Source organism: Crassostrea angulata, chromosome 6 (assembly GCF_025612915.1).
Source record: "Crassostrea angulata isolate pt1a10 chromosome 6, ASM2561291v2, whole genome shotgun sequence".
NCBI lineage: Eukaryota > Metazoa > Mollusca > Bivalvia > Ostreida > Ostreidae > Magallana > Magallana angulata.
In genome coordinates, this window is record NC_069116.1 from 34622560 (window position 1) to 34639129 (window position 16570).

General features: G+C 34.2%; 1 protein-coding gene across 2 annotated transcripts in view; it reads left to right on the top strand.

Moving 5' to 3' along the window:
- LOC128188258 (zinc finger CCCH domain-containing protein 18-like) overlaps window positions 1–14723 on the top strand; it is an 18770-nt gene extending 4047 nt beyond the window's left edge. For both annotated transcript variants that reach the window (XM_052859209.1, XM_052859210.1), the window contains 16 exons: window positions 20–55; window positions 2856–2997; window positions 3811–3893; window positions 4001–4105; window positions 4305–4447; window positions 4775–4919; window positions 5009–5073; window positions 7380–7505; window positions 9094–9195; window positions 9549–9617; window positions 9720–9788; window positions 9933–10187; window positions 10340–10560; window positions 12968–13149; window positions 13278–13392; window positions 13746–14723. In XM_052859209.1, coding sequence (XP_052715169.1) covers window positions 20–55; window positions 2856–2997; window positions 3811–3893; window positions 4001–4105; window positions 4305–4447; window positions 4775–4919; window positions 5009–5073; window positions 7380–7505; window positions 9094–9195; window positions 9549–9617; window positions 9720–9788; window positions 9933–10187; window positions 10340–10560; window positions 12968–13149; window positions 13278–13392; window positions 13746–13960 — 2073 coding nt within the window. In that variant the 3' untranslated portion in view covers window positions 13961–14723. The remainder of the gene's footprint in view (window positions 1–19; window positions 56–2855; window positions 2998–3810; window positions 3894–4000; window positions 4106–4304; window positions 4448–4774; window positions 4920–5008; window positions 5074–7379; window positions 7506–9093; window positions 9196–9548; window positions 9618–9719; window positions 9789–9932; window positions 10188–10339; window positions 10561–12967; window positions 13150–13277; window positions 13393–13745) is intronic.
- Window positions 14724–16570: the final 1847 nt, after the last annotated feature.

The following is a 16570-nucleotide window of genomic DNA, read 5'->3' on the forward strand; positions in this document are numbered from 1 at the left end:
GGTTTGTTATATATTTCAGGGTGAAGCACATTCAGATGATGGTGAATTAGATGATGTAAGAATGTTATTTTTTGTGATGAATTTAAAAAAAGTTATGCTTCACTTCACATTGTGAACACAAGTACATTTCTTTCGAATTATGAAAGTACATACTGTGTATGAAAGACATATTGTCTTAATGGAGAGTATTCGGACTTCCCATGAACTAGAGTTATCATTACTGAAAGAGTTATCTTCTCCTTATAGCATGCCGATAAATTGAATATAAGTAAATCAGTGCGGGAGTTTACAGTTATGATCCGCAAGTTTTCCTACAACAAAAACATTTGATAGTATTTGAATTACCAAACAGAAAACATCAAAACTTATCTTAAATTAAAAGAAAATCAAAGTCAGCATATCATGATCTTCAATGCAAAGATTGCGTTTGATTACAATCAATAACATGAATAATGTAATGCATATTGTTGATCAATCGGTAATCATTGCAAATGAAAGACATTTGGATTTCTATTTTAGGGACAATTCCTCCTTTTGTCAATTTCAGAGCTAAAGGATGGCTGGTGGTTTTGTGTTTTCTCTGATAAAATGCACCCACATGTTACGCAGAAATGAAAGATGTTATAAATATTAGAGAGGGCTGGAGTTGAAAAGCGGCTTTGTTCTAGAAATCAAATATAGAAATACAAATTCCTAACGAACTGTCCCTATACTTTTATACTGAGGACAATGCAAAAACAATTATATAGGGAAAGTATATATTTTAAAATTCGGATTAAACTCAAAGGACCCTGGCTTCCCCCCGCCAACTTCAGGGACTGGGATTTTGGGATTTTTACTTTTTATTGTTGTTCGTCAAGAATTTCTGTCCATCTGTTCCCCTTCCCCCCAACCACACACACTCTTTTTAAAATATAATGTTTGCACTAGTTCGTTGAGCTGCATTCGTTCAAAATGCCATGCTTTCATGAAAAAAATATACACGCTGTGGGTATTGATATCTAACCAGGCAGCGATGGTTATTAATTCAGGCAACTGTACCTATCAGGCAGGATGTTTTATCAATGAAGATTCGTTGTATGAAATAGATTTTATAGGGTTAAGAGGAATGACAGCATTGAAATAAATATCAGTGGTTTATAATATAGATTTCATCGAAATTAGAATTTGTTTTTCGGTTTAAAATAAGATTTTTTTTACAAAGCTTAGAGGCGACTGCTGATACACGTTTTTTGTAGTTTTTATTTGTTTGTTCGTTTTACTTTTTGTACCTTTATTACTTTTATCATTTATCCCACTGCCCTTTATATAATTGAATTGTACTCTATTTACGTACCACCAATAGCAATCAAATATATGGTAAAGTGTGAGATTAAATATATGATACTATAGTTAGCTTGAATTTAAAAGGAAATGCACAAGAACAAAATTACCGTAATATCAATTGCTATGCACATCAAACCATGTTTTGGAGAAAATATTTCATGAAAATTTAAGAATGGAATGAACTATATAAATATAAAGGTGGATGTTTTCGATCAAAATCGTAAATAAATGCAACTTTAAATGAAAACCTACTTGCAAGTCATATACGAAAAATTACGCAAAAGATATGTTGCAAACATTTTTGTTTTACTCTTTAATTCCCAGGATGATGAAATTAGTCATTATTTGATATAAATGAAATCCATCAAGAGGAAGTATATAAAGTAACTTTTTCAGCACAGTAGGTATAATGCCCATCTTTGTACTTCGACCTTCTAATAGATTGAAACATTCTCTTTAAGAGAGGTAAAGAAAAATCACCCATGTCTTTATGATTGCTTTGCCCGTCCAATAAAATGTACATGTATTAGCGGCGCTCTCTTGAAACCACACATTTCATCGTCAGCAACTGTATTAATTATTGGTAGATGGTACAATTAAACCACACATTTCTTCGTCAGTAACTGTATTAATTATTTGGTTGATGGTACAATTAAACCACGCATTTCATCGTCAGTAACTGTATTAATTATTGGTAGATGGTACAATTAAACCACACAGTTCATCGTCAGTAACTGTATTAATTATTGGTAGATGGTACAATTACAATTAAACCACGCATTTCATCGTCAGTAACTGTATTAATTATTGGTAGATGGTACAATTAAACCACGCAGTTCATCGTCAGTAACTGTATTAATTATTGGTAGATGGTACAATTACAATTAAACCACGCATTTCATCGTCAGTAACTGTATTAATTATTGGTAGATTGTACAATTAAACCACGCATTTTATCGTCAGTAACTGTATTAATTATTGTTAGATGGTACAATTAAACCACACATTTCATCGTCAGTAACTGTATTAATTATTGGTAGATGGTACAATTAAACCACACATTTCATCGTCAGTAACTGTATTAATTATTGGTAGATGGTACAATTACAATTAAACCACGCATTTCATCGTCAGTAACTGTATTAATTATTGGTAGATGGTACAATTAAACCACGCATTTCATCGTCAGTAACTGTATTAATTATTGGTAGATGGTACAATTAAACATGCTCATCATACCTCCCTTATGTTTTAAAAGTATTACAGCATCCTTTAATTGCACAAATGTGTATTTACATTGCCATCAACAACCGATTAAACAAGACAAAGCACGTCTATTTCAACCATCTGTTTATACTCTATACCTGCTCTAATGGAGAGATAACTTGTGTTATGAACGATAACTCCAGGTTTTGAAAATCTGGAAAACACTAATATAAGCAAAATCAATGAATCAATGTACTGTACTGATTGCAACTGAAATCAAAAAGTAAGCATAATTATTCTAAATTTTCTTTTATATATTGTAGGATGAAGATTGTGAGGAAGGGGAGATAAGAGAGCCAGGAACCAGGAAACCTTTTATTCCTCCCATCTGTCGATTCTTCACTAGGGGGGCCTGTACATGGGGAAATAACTGTAGATTTATTCATCCAGGAGTGAATGACAAAGGTAAATAACTGTAGATTTATTCATCCCGGAGTGAATGACAAAGGTAAATAACTGTAGATTTATTCATCCAGGAGTGAATGACAAAGGTAGATAACTGTAGATTTATTCATCCAGGAGTGAATGACAAAGGTAGATAACTGTAGATTTATTCATGCAGGAGTGAATGACAAAGGTAAAATATCTAACACCCTTGACACAATATTGAAAAGTAAAATATATTTCTGTATAAAAATGTTACTAATTAAAGAATACTTGATAGTGTAGGTTATTCTCTGAAATAGTAAACAAGGGAATTGGTGCAAACTTCACATGTAAATTTTTCATTTAAGGAGGTAGGGGACACCTATAGATATTAATGTTGATAAAACTACATTATAATCAAAATACTATCACTGGTTTAGAATTTTAAAATGTTACAATATTTCACCAGATAATGTGTTTTATTAAAAATATTTGGAAAAGTAAAAACTATTAAAGCCCCAGCGGGATTCAAACTCATGACTTACAAATTTGTAGGTAGTGCTCTGACCTATTGTGCTAATCTGATAGGAAAAGAATGCTTTTGGGAAAGAAAAAATTCAAAGAGTTTATACATGTAGAATTATGCTTGATTTTATTGCTTATTTCGATAGGAAGTATGGCACAATATGGAAGTGTCACAGTTGATTTGTCATTTGTTTAATAGTTTTGATTACTAGTATTACATATCAGTTTGTCCATAATTTGATAACATGTATTAAACAATTGGTAATAATAATTTCATCAATCATTCACTTTGTATAGTATGAAAACATATTCATTTCACTGTTACAGGCAACTACAGAATGATAGAACGGCCCGAATTTGGTCCAGCCACTTACGGACAAGGCAGCGGCCCATGGCAAGGCCCAGGGGAGGTAATTAGAAATCAGAATGCTCATATGATATTTATACTTTGCATAAAAATGTGTTCAGAAAGATTCTGGATTCTATTTTTGATTTTTTTTTATATAATCTGATGTAGAAACCTGCAGCAGAAGAAATCGAAGAAGAAGAGTTACCTCCCCCTCCTCCAATGCCACCCAAGGTGGAGACAGCCTGGGAGAGAGGGCTGAGACACGCTAAGGAGGTAAGGCAGATAACTGGGGGGGATTTCATGTCAATAGCTAAACAAACATGTCATGACAAGGCAATATTTAGGTAAAGAAGCTGTCAATTTTTACATTAGTTGGGTAAGTTAACAATTGTACATGTACTGAGTTGTAGGAATGGGAGAGTTTGTTGCTAGTGAATTAATGTGATCATAAGAATGTTTTTCTCTCTTGTAGCAATTAAAGAAAGCTAACATGAGAAAGGAGCAGGAGACAGACTTTGAACAGAAGAGACTGAATTTATCAGTGGAAGAAGAGTTTGAAATTAACAAAGAGAATGATCGCTATAAGAACTTACACAAAGATCCATATTATGACCAGTAAGTTGAAGTTGCTAAAAATATTAAGAGGAAATTTTTTCACTTAGTGAAGTACCAACGAATGGGTTTTATAAAAACTGGGTTTATTTAGAATCCTTGCAAGTTTTGCAGTTTTTAATGTTGAATTTCATTATTAACAAGTTTTCAAGGTTTTTAGGAATAAAATCTATAGCTAGCTAAGTTATAAAAATATTTTATCAATGGGGAAAGTTTACTCTTATTAGATTTTAATCAAGCATGTATTATTTGAAAATTTTATTCTTTCTACTACTTATTTCTTTTACATCTGCATGTTAGAGGATAAATATGATGTTGACCTATTTCTAGATATGACGATGAGTATTATGACAAGCTGCCTTCTAAGCGGTCCCCCAGCCCAATAGGTTGGCAGCGGGGCCAATATGAGAACTTTGAGGTTCGTTGGACAAGAGAGCCAGAGTGGGCACCCCCTCCAGTGCATCATTATCACAGGGTATAGTACTTGTACACTGTTCAAGGGGTTTCAATCTTTTGTTGAAAGTTATACTGTTTGTTTAAAGTTCTGTTTGCCTAATTTTGTAGGAACGTGAACATCCTTCTCAGAAATTTATGAGAGACCCTTTCCCAGAGAGGCATCCTCCAGAGAGGTATGAACTGTGTACAAGTAATTGTCGTACATGGAAACATGTACAGTGTGAAATCTAAAGATTTTTGGGTAGAAGTTTCACTTTTGAAGTTTTTTGATACCTTGCTCAACTCAAACTATCACAGTGGGCACGCTATATTTTTACATGATATTAATTTTCAAAGTGTTCCAAGGGTTCAAAGTTTAATATAGAATTACATAGGAAAAATGTTTAAAAATCTTCTTAAGAACCACTGCACCAGAAATGCCAATATTTAACCTATATAGGAAAAATGTTTAAAAATCTTCTCCTCACGAACTACAATGCAACAGTTTGGGATATAACTATGCATACATCCTTGGCTATTGTAGACTTTAAATTGTTAAAGATGGTGACCCCTGGACTAACAGTGGGGCCCCAGAAGGGGTTCAAAGTTTAACATAGAAGTATGTAGGGAAAGTGTTTAAAAATCTTCTTCTCAAGAACTACAATGCTACAGTTTGTAAGATTACTATGCAAGGATCCTCATATTGTGAAGATTCTAAATTGTGGAAGCTGTGACCCTCAGAATAATCCTGGGGCACTAGGCAGGGTTCAAAGTTAACAGAAATATTAAGGGAACGTTTTGATGAAAATCTGCTTCTCAAGAACTACAGTGCAACAGTTTGTGGGATTACTATGCAAGCATTCTTGACTTTTGTAGATTCTAAATTGGTAAAATCTTGACCCCGGGACTAATACTGGGGTCCAAGAGGGGTTCAAACTTTAACATAGAAATAAATAGGAAAAATGTTTAAATTTCTTCTTCTCAAGAACTACAATGCTTCAATTTATTAGATTACTACGTAAGCATCCTCAAATAGTGTAGATTCTAAATTACAATAGCCATGACCCTCGTTCTAACACTTGGGCCCTGGAAGGGGTTTAAATTTTAACATAGAAATCTAGAAGGAAAATGTTTAAAAATCGTCTTCTGGAGAACTTCAATGCTTCAATTTGTGAGATTACTTTGCAAGCATCCTTAAATAACGTACCGGTAGATTCTTAATTATAAAGCTGTAACCACCAGACTAATACTGGGGCCCCAAAGTTTAACATAGAAGTAAATTTGGAAAATGTTTTGAAATTTTCTTCCTGAGAACAACAATCCTAAAGTTTGTGAGATTACTATGCAAGGATCCTCAAATAGTGTAGATTCTAAATTGTTAAAGCCAACCATAATCCACTGACTAATAGTTGGGCCCCAGAAAGGGGTTCAAAGTTTAAAATAGAAATACCATATGCAACGAAATATAATGTTACAATGAACTGTTGTTCAAGTGAGCGATGTGGTCCATAGGCCTCTTCTTTTAATAAAACAAATACTACCGGTACTGGCACTGTACCAGTTATCGGCCAAAATTTAACGTTTTCTTTTCGTAATTCCTTATTTCTTGATATTTTTGGATAAAACTTGACATACTGTAAAAAGTGAACTCCTTATTTATCAATCTGTTAGTTTATATCATTATTTTGAACCCCAAACATCTTGTTTTGTGCGTTTAAGCACGCCCCGAATTTGCCGAGTTTTTACGATTTACTGTACCAGTTATCGGCTTCGTGATAATAACATAGTAAAACTCCGTGTTCATGTTGATTTTATACTCTGCTAAATGTAGTTTGAATTATGCCCCTTGTGAGGTCAGACTAAAGTATTCGGGGTCATGATACATTATAAACAAAACTCATAAAATAATTCGTTTATTATCATACGGTAATACACCAAATTGTATACTATTCAATACATAATTGTGCAATCAGGTGTTCAATTGCGCTACGAATCTCTTGGAAATTCGTGAATTCCTTTTGTTTATACATGTTAAATGTATTGATTTTATATGTCAAATCAAAGAAGGGATATAATAACGTATCAAAATGAGGTAGTATTCTATTTTTAACTTATAACGTCACTTCCCCCACTGCTGAAAGTGCAAAGATGTAAAATCAGCGGTAAACAATGATCGTTTAAGCTCATGTATAAAAAATATTAAAGAAAGTTTTCAAGCAAACTTACTTTTCTTTATTCGAAAAAGACAACTGAATTAAAAAATCTCGGATTGACGCGTGCTATAAACCCGAACTCTCAGTTTAGCCGATAACTGGTCTTAGCCGATAACTGGTACAGTACCAGTACTGGTGAAACATTCTAAAAAATGAAAAATACAAATGAAATAATTTATCACATCAGCAAAATACAGCACCACCTTTTTTGCATTTGCTGACCTATCGGTATATAGATAGCATCTGGAATGGCTAATTACTATATTAGACTCTCATCATACTTGTAGGTTTGAAAGGAAACCTGCCTCTCACAGACACAAGCCATGGGTGGAGGAACCTGCCCCTCCCAGGGAAACTAGGGACGCCCCCGTACACAGACACACTGCTGACGTGTGGCACGATCCATGGAGAAGGTAGGGGAAAGGAAACTCATTAAATCGCAAAAATCAAGATAACTCTGCCATTTTCTTATCTCTATTGTAGCAAAATATTATATGAAGCATTTTGTTACTGATTCAAGAAAACTAACTTGAGGAAGAATTTATTCCATTTATCTCATACAAAAATAAACGCTGCTCTGCAATTATCAATATCAAATGTCAACAAGTGATTTTGTCCCCCGCCGCAACGCGGTGCGGGGACATAGAAATGCCGGGCGTCCGTACGTGTGTCCGTGGGTCCGTGTGTCCGTGGGTCTGTGCGTCCGTGGGTCCGTGTGTCCGTGCGTCCGTCCGTCACACTTTTTTGTAAGCGCTCTCATGCCTACAAATTTTGACGGATTTTCATTAAATTTATACCAAATGTTTATACCACTATTATCTTGGTCAAGTTCGAAAATCAGCATTGGTCGATACTTTTTGTAGGAGTTATCGAACTTTGACTACAATAATGACTCCGTTTTATCCAAAAATTGACCTTGTAAGCGCTCTCATGCCTACAAACTTTGACTGATTTTCAATAAATTTATACCGAATGTTTATACCACTAATGCCTTGGTCAAGTTCGAAAATCAGCATTGGTCAATACTTTTTGTTGGAGTTATGGGACTATGACCACAATAATGACTCCGTTTTATCCAAAAATTGACCTTGTAAGCACTCTCATGCCTACAAACTTTGACGGATTTTCATTAAATTTATACCAAATGTTTATATTACTAATACCTTGGTCAAGTTCGAAAATCAGCATTGGTCGATACTTTTTGTTGGAGTTATCGAACTTTGACCACAATAATGACTCCGTTTTATCCAAAAATTGACCTTGTAAGCGCTCTCATGCCTACAAACTTTGACTGATTTTCATTAAATTTATACCAAATGTTTATACCACTAATGCCTTGGTGAAGTTCGAAAATCAGCATTGGTCAATACTTTTTGTTGGAGTTATGGGACTATGACCACAATAATGACTCCGTTTTATCCAAAAATTGACCTTGTAAGCACTCTCATGCCTACAAACTTTGACGGATTTTCATTAAATTTATACCAAATGTTTATATTACTAATACCTTGGTCAAGTTCGAAAATCAGCATTGGTCGATACTTTTTGTTGGAGTTATCGAACTTTGACCACAATAATGACTCCGTTTTATCCAAAAATTGACCTTGTAAGCGCTCTCATGCCTACAAACTTTGACGGATTATCATTAAATTTATACCAAATGTTTATACCACTAATACCTTGGTCAAGTTCGAAAATCAGCATTGGTCAATACTTTTTGTTGGAGTTATGGGACTTTGACCACAATAATGACCCCAGTTTATCCAAAAATATACCTTGTAAGCGCTCTCATGCCTACAAATTTTGACGGATTTTCATTAAATTTATACCAAATGTTTATACCACTAATACGTTGGTCAAGTTCGAAAATCAGCCTTGGTCGATAAACTCGATACTAGTATACTGCTTGACCGGTGGGGGACCCAGGAATTTTATTCTTGTTTAATGTTGTTAATTTGGTCTTGCCATATTTATGTTGTTCAATTGACACTGGATTTGTAGGTCAAAATCACCAAAGAAGAAAGCAAGAGGTTCTAGAAGTAGGTCACGAGGTAGGAGGCGGTCCAGGCGCTCCTACAGCTACTCCTCCTCGTTCTCTTCAAGGTAAGGAAAGGGGGATATTACTTGACCACAAGTACAATGTCCTTTGTGATTTGTGGAAACAACAGTACAATAAACTGTTTATTCTTGTTAAAGTAAAGTTGAGGGCTTATTGAGTGACTGAGGGCAAAAACAAAACAAAAATACTGTTAACTGTTGTACATTTGGCTGTGTATTTCATTAAACAGCATACTTGTTAACTTTACTGCTTTGTGTGGAAGTCTAACACCTTTTAACTCTGTCTCCTGTCAGTTACCAGTTTACCGGTTTAGAACAAGGGGTGTTGATTTCTGGAGTCTAGTTTAACACAGAGGACTATTATTGTTTGTTAACAGTTCAGTTTCTTCACATTCAAGGTCGAGGTCCTCCTCCTACAGCTCCTATAGCAGTCGGTCCTCACGCAGCCGCTCCTCATCTACATCACGGTGAGTCCTCTGAAAAATCATTTGGCAATTTATTTGGTATTAAGAATTTCAGACATCTGTAAAACTGTTTTGACTTTTAAAAATGTTGCCTTTTTTTTTCAGGTCTCCTACCAGGTCGCCAGTCAAACGGGCTGGGGGTCCACAGGGCAGACAGCCACCATTTAAACCAGAGTAAGTGTTACTTCATCCAAACCTCGATTTACCCCAATAATCAATAGTCACAGTGAAAAGTGAAGGGAATTGATCATAAAGTAGTACTTGAATAAGATTATATATATATAGATTGTAATATTTGATTGATATTTAATTTTTCAGTAGTGGAAAACCTAGAAGTGCCATATCTGGTCAGTCAGGACCCCCTGGACCTCTTAGAAGACAGTCCAGTCAGAATCAGGGGGCTCCCCCAGGTAAAGCACCCCCTGGAGGGGATCTCTCCTTAAATAGACAGCGCTCACATCCAGGGATGCCTGGAGGACCTCCACCAGAGCCAAATCGGGGGAGGGGATCCAAAATTAAGGCTGGACCACCTTCTCAACAACAGCCACCCCAGAGAATGGGACAACCCCAAAGGTAATGGGGCCATTTACTTAGACCTGTATGTTTAGTATCTTTAGGAATTTATGGGTTTTGAAACGGGCAAAACTTCTGAATATTGCAAATTTAAAAAAATTGGTTATAAAATTGCCGGAATATTTTATTATGAAAATCATTTGAATTTGAAGGCCTGGAAGACATGGTCGAGGGCACAGTAGCAGCAGTGGATCTAGATCGAGGAGCAGGTCTTCTTCATCTGGGTCCTCACGGTCCTCTAGTGCCAGCAGCATGTCTTCAATTAGCAGCCACTCCTCCAGCAGCTCCTCGGGAAGTGCTGACTCGGAACATCTGTACAGAGGGGTGGGTGGAGCTAAGGAAGGGTCACCGGTCTCCCCGAAAAAGAAGAAAGGTTAGGTCCTAGACTATTCATTGAATCTGTGCACACTAAGTAAATATGAGATTATTTCTGTGTTGGGTTTTTATCTTACCTGGGCTGAAAGCTGAAGTGAGCTTTTCTGATGGCATTTTGTCAGTCTGTCTGTCTGTCCATCTGTTTGTCAACTTTTCACATTTTCAACCTCTTCTCCAAAACTACTTGGCCAATTTAAACCAAATTTAAAACAAAGCATCTTTATGGAAAGACAAATATAAATTGCAAAAATAAAAGGCCAATTTACATTCTGTAAAAAAAAAAGATGCATTTTAAAAAAAATCTTCTTTTCAAGAACTACAGAGTCAATTTCAGTGTTATATAGCATAAATCATCCTCATGGAAAGGAAAATATAAAATGCAAAAATCAAGTGCTAATTCTGTGCCAAATTAGAGCTTATTATGAAATAATAATAAAGGGGGTTCAATCAGTTTAAGTTAAGGTTCGTTATTCCATATCTCGAAAACATGGCTCTTTTTTCAAAGCAGCTATTTTTCATGCATGTTAAAAGGGTCAATCTTACAAGATAGATTTGTTTGTTGTGCAATAGTTAACTTGTGGAGATTATCTTCGAAACATAATGATAAAGGGGGTTCAATCAGTTTATAAATTTGGGTTCGTTATTCCATATTTCGAAAAAGGAGGCTCTATGTTCAAAGCAGCCATTTTTCATGCAAGTAAAAGGGTCAATCTGACAAAGATCAAATTGTTTGTTGTGCAATAGTTAACTTGTGGAGATAATCTTCGAAACATGCAAGATATATTGGTGCAGATTTTGTAAAGTAAATTGAGGTTAAATATTTCAATTCGTTTTCATTTTCACTTGTGACCATTGTTTTAGCTTTTTTTAATATTGTTTCAGTTTGCTTTTTAATTTGGGGGAACGATCGCCTGTTTTTTTTTATTTTAACGTATCGAGTCAGACATAAACTTCGGTAAATCAGGCAGCTGATTATTTACCTGTGCGAAATGAGCAAAATTTATGCATTAACACCATTCTAAAATACAATTCATTCTATTGGTAATTCAGTATAATCTCTCTCCTATGGTTTATTTATGCAATTCATTGCGTTTTATTCAATCTAAACAGACATTGTTTTCGCTGATGGAGATATGTAGGTATATATATAATTTTAAGATTAAACTGAGCTCTTTGAAGTCTTTCTTTGATTAAGTACATTTTTTTTTGCTTTTATTGTTTACAATTTTCTATTTTCTAACCATATTTGAGTGTCACTGACATGATTAGTAAATAGATAAGGACCAACTTAAGGGGCGACTTGGGCGAAATGATCACTTTTTGGTCACTAACTTTCCTGGAATTTCCTCTGAAGGAGAAGTTGAACTCATCCTGTATTCTGAGTTCATAATCATGTAAATTTACCCCAACAAGCAAATGATGATTATCTAATTAAAAATGTTAACACAGCCTCAGTAAACCCCTGTTGTGATTAATAACTTGCGAATGTCTTATCTTTAGAGGTTATAAATACATGTACAGGTAATGCAACCAGATTCTGTTCATTGAAAATTACAACCGATATTTATTACATTTGGTGTTGATATTACAATTGTTGGTAACTTGTAATTAATTAAAAACCCTGCCAAATTAATGCTAAAATAATAATAACTGTTTGTTTACAGTTATCTTCAAAATTAAAAAGATCCTCTACATAACCATTGTAATGGGGTCATAGAATTGGATTAATACCTCCAAAATACACATAAGTACAGAGACTGATTTTTTTTTGGCATGACCATCACAATTACAAAAGCATTTTATTTATAAAATGTATGAATACATTAAATAAGTTAGATTTAACAAATTGGATAAGTTTTCTAAATTTTTAAAAGTTGTTTTTAATTTTCATTGACTTGCTTCTATTCCAATTTAAATTATTAAAGGTTGAATCTGTGTGTTTCATCATTAGCATTGTTGTTATGCTGTTGTCAAGTAAGGAAGTCTCCATGATTTCTACTTCTCTCAATTTTTCTGAAGTCTCCCAAACATTTTGCACCGTTTGATACATGGTGTAAGGTTAGAAAATGTCACACGATATTATTCCAGGTAAACAGCAATCATTTAAGGGAATTTAAGACTAGTTCAGTTTTTGACTGTGGACTTGGCGACTTTTGCCACAGGGTTCAAACATTGGGGCTGACTTCCAGACTATCGCAATATATTTTCACCTCACCCCTCAATAAAATATTGAATCTTACATCAGAAAATTATGGTACTAAACTTTGCTAAATGTTAAATTTTTCTATTTTTAATTATTTAATGTGATTTTAGTCAAAGTTGTAAGCTATTGTTGCTCAGGTGAGCAATGTGGTCCATGGGCCTCTTGTTTGTATTAAAAATAAAAACTTATTTTGAATTTCTAGCCAAGACAGATAAAGGCCCCCAACCAAGTAAAGGAGAAAAGAAGCCTGCTGCTTCAGTGGGCAATAGATCGTCCAGGGGAAGTCGCAACGATTCTAGTCAGGCCCCAATCACTTCCAAACCTAAAGACCCATTGAAGGTGGTGGGCTCAAAACAGAACATCAAGTTAACTTTACTCAATAAGGTACTGGTCTTAAGCCTTCAAATTTAATATTTGTGTGTGTGCTTAAACGAACCAAATGCTTCAATATGTTTGTAAATTGTGTAGTTGAAGAAAGGCATTTTGTTATGATTTATACTGTTGTTGAACAGCCTGTGGAGAAAGAAAAGCCAGGTGGATTGGTGTCCAAGAAGAGACCATCAGCTGACCTGGATGCGCCTCCTGCCAAGAGACCCGCACTGCCCCCACCAGCACAACCAAAAACAGGTGAATTTCCTCTCTTCTGGTCATCAAATGATTCATGTCATTTAAACTCTGAATAATATTTACAGTCCTATTTTCACTCCAGTGTGTTTTTAACCAAAGTTTTTTCCTCTGCCAAATCACTTGTAAAAAATTTCGTCCAGATGTGCAGCTGTGTAAAGAGTTGATAATGATATAGATCGGCCCAAATTTAATTTGCCCAAAGACATTGAGGGGGGGATGGAGCAAAATCAGAAAGGGAGTCACCGTTAACCGGCAAATTGATATTTAGGGGATAAGAAATTATGAGATTCATTCTTAATATTGATACCAAATTTATGCTTTACTGATTTTGTTTTTTTTTTATTCATTTGCAGACAAGAAAGTAAAGAAACCAGCAAGTACAGCCCCTGCATCCCCGACCAAAGCTGCCCCCCACCCTGCCCCCGCCCCCAAAGTCCAGCCAAAAGCTCCACCTCCTGCCAGCGCCCCCAAGGAGAAGAAGAGCACATCTTCACGTCGAGAGGAGCTCCTCAAGCAGCTCAAGGCTGTAGAAGATGCAATAGCTCGCAAGAGGTCCAAGATAAATTGATGAAATGGGTAGTAGGGAGTCTTCAATATTATTCTCTGTATAGACCAAGGCATTTTAAAAGACTTATTTTGGTTGCAAGTTCACATATTCCTCCATTTGTATGATATGCACATCAAATCAGAGTCTTTGTCAGTGTGAATGGATGCTAGAGATTCTCTGTAAGGAAGTTGAAGATAGAATGATTTTATGTGATATATGGCACATTTTTATATGGACATGTAAATATGATTGAAAAAAGCTGTACTTTGGAATTGTTTGTAGTTTTGTATATGTTTGTGTTTGAATATTTATTTGTTTAAAAAAAAAAGAATAAAAAGTGCTAAAGGCAAACTTGATATTTTTAGACACCATTTTTTATTTGTATCTAGTTTTCGAGTCATCAAACTGCTTAGTTTCAGATTGATCTGTGAAATTGTAAGTTTTTATTAGACATAGAGAATACAAATGCACTTTTAGTTTTAAAACAAACTTGTCCATATGTTTGATTACCTGAAATTTTTTTTTTTCATTTTAATAATTCTTAAAAGTTGCATGTTTTTCATGCTACAAAATGTATTCAAGGTAAAGAATTTCTGGAATTCTGGTATGAATGTTGAACTTGTATATAATTTGCACCTTTTTGGTTACCTCCTGCCGAGTGCATGGTACTTTATCTGTTGATGTTGGGATAATACCCAGGATTCAGCATCTGGATACTAAATATACAATTTATGACTATAGTATGAATACTAATTTTTAAAAATAAAACTCAATTACCGCAAAATTCGACTTTCTCCTCATTTATAATATTTTCAGCTATTCATTTTGGCAAACTTTGTGTTCATTGTGTCATATCACACCTTTGCAATTTGTACTCTGCATGTTGAAGACATGATAAGAAAGAGAACTGATCGTCGCTAATTGTTGATGTTTTGACAATAAGGAAAAGACTGTATGCGGTTTTAAAAGGTAATACGCTGCCATTTATCAATCATTAATTAGTGGAACGGTGTGGGGAATGAAAAGGAAAGAGTTGAAATTAAAAATTATAACCAATAAAGTGAAATAGTGGCCAGAATTCTCGAGACCTGAAGAAATAAAATATACATCACTTGTTTTACTTAATACCAGTACTATACATAGTAAGCAATAAATTTTAATAATATTTTATTAAAATAAAGCTGCCCTCTTCATTAAAAGCAAATGCTTTCTACACATAATTCTCGTGCTGGAAATAAAAGGTCCTCATGACCATGGATTGTTAGGCATATTTCAGTTCACTTCATTTCATTTCATTCACTACAAATAGATTTTGTAATGTATAGTCAAATACATTTCATTATGTATATTTTAATATTCAATTGTACCATTGCTCAAAGTTATATAAGTACATGTAATAAGGAATCATTCCTTGAATATTAGAGGTGATCAAATATGGTTGGACATGATAAGTTTATCGTCAAGAGTTCTGGGCTTTATTGTATTTGATCACCCCTGACCGGATTTGATCACCTCATAATAAAATTTTTCAGTGAAAGAAATCTCTTACAATGGAAGAAAAAGCAACTATTTGTCTAAAATATATATATATATTTAATGTATTTTATGACAGTTTTACATATTTAAGTATACACATAAAAATCACAGTAATTTACTTTATTGTTTTTACTGACAAAACACAGAAAAAAAGAATTCAGACTTACATTTAAAGCTCATTCTTTCAGGAAAAATGTTCTTACCAATTTTCTACTTTGAATGAACTTTTTGTTAATATTATTCCCATATCAATAAAAAGCAATAAAAAAATGTTTCGAGACGGATTTTTCCATGTATTGAATGTTTACTGTCCTCCAAGTCCAGGATAGAATACGGTTTAAAGACTGAAATAATTGTCTTTGACCACCAAATACAATTTTATCATCTTTTTATGTTTAGCACTTCATATTATGTTTTTAAGTTGGTTCCAGAAAAACAATTAAATGTATTCAAAAACCGTTTTCAATTTGAGATGAATTTACCTTTCTTTTGATCCTGTTAGACGTAGATTTGTAGGAAAGTCAGTACATGTATTACCATAATAATAAGCACTGTTAAAAAATTTGATAATAAAGCATAAAATGATCTTTCAATATTTTAACTGATTGCATGAATTTTACAAACAAATTGGGAGTAATATCCCATTTTTTCTAGACTATAAAACATTTTAGGGATGGAAATTTCTTACTGGTTAACCGATTACTCAGTCGAAGCGATGGTAAGCAGTTACAAAATCAGTAAATGGTGGGTCATATAAAACGAAAATGATACTAATACAATATCATTGTTGAGTACCGTTACAATTATCATGGTTGTACTTGCATTCAGTGTGTTTATTTTACTTTTTTCCTTAACACATTATCAATTTATTACATAAAAAATGCAATTTTGTTTAAAGCGGGAACATATATGTTACTACAAATACAAAGAATATTCATTTCAAAAAGAGATTTATAACTTTTGACATGGGAAGACTTTGTTTTAAGAAGTTGAACTGATGGCCAAATTGTGACGTGGTCAGTAAATCTATTCCATGACAGTTTTGTCGTTGTTTAAGATTTCTTTTGAATAATTATCATGAAATAAAATATTTAG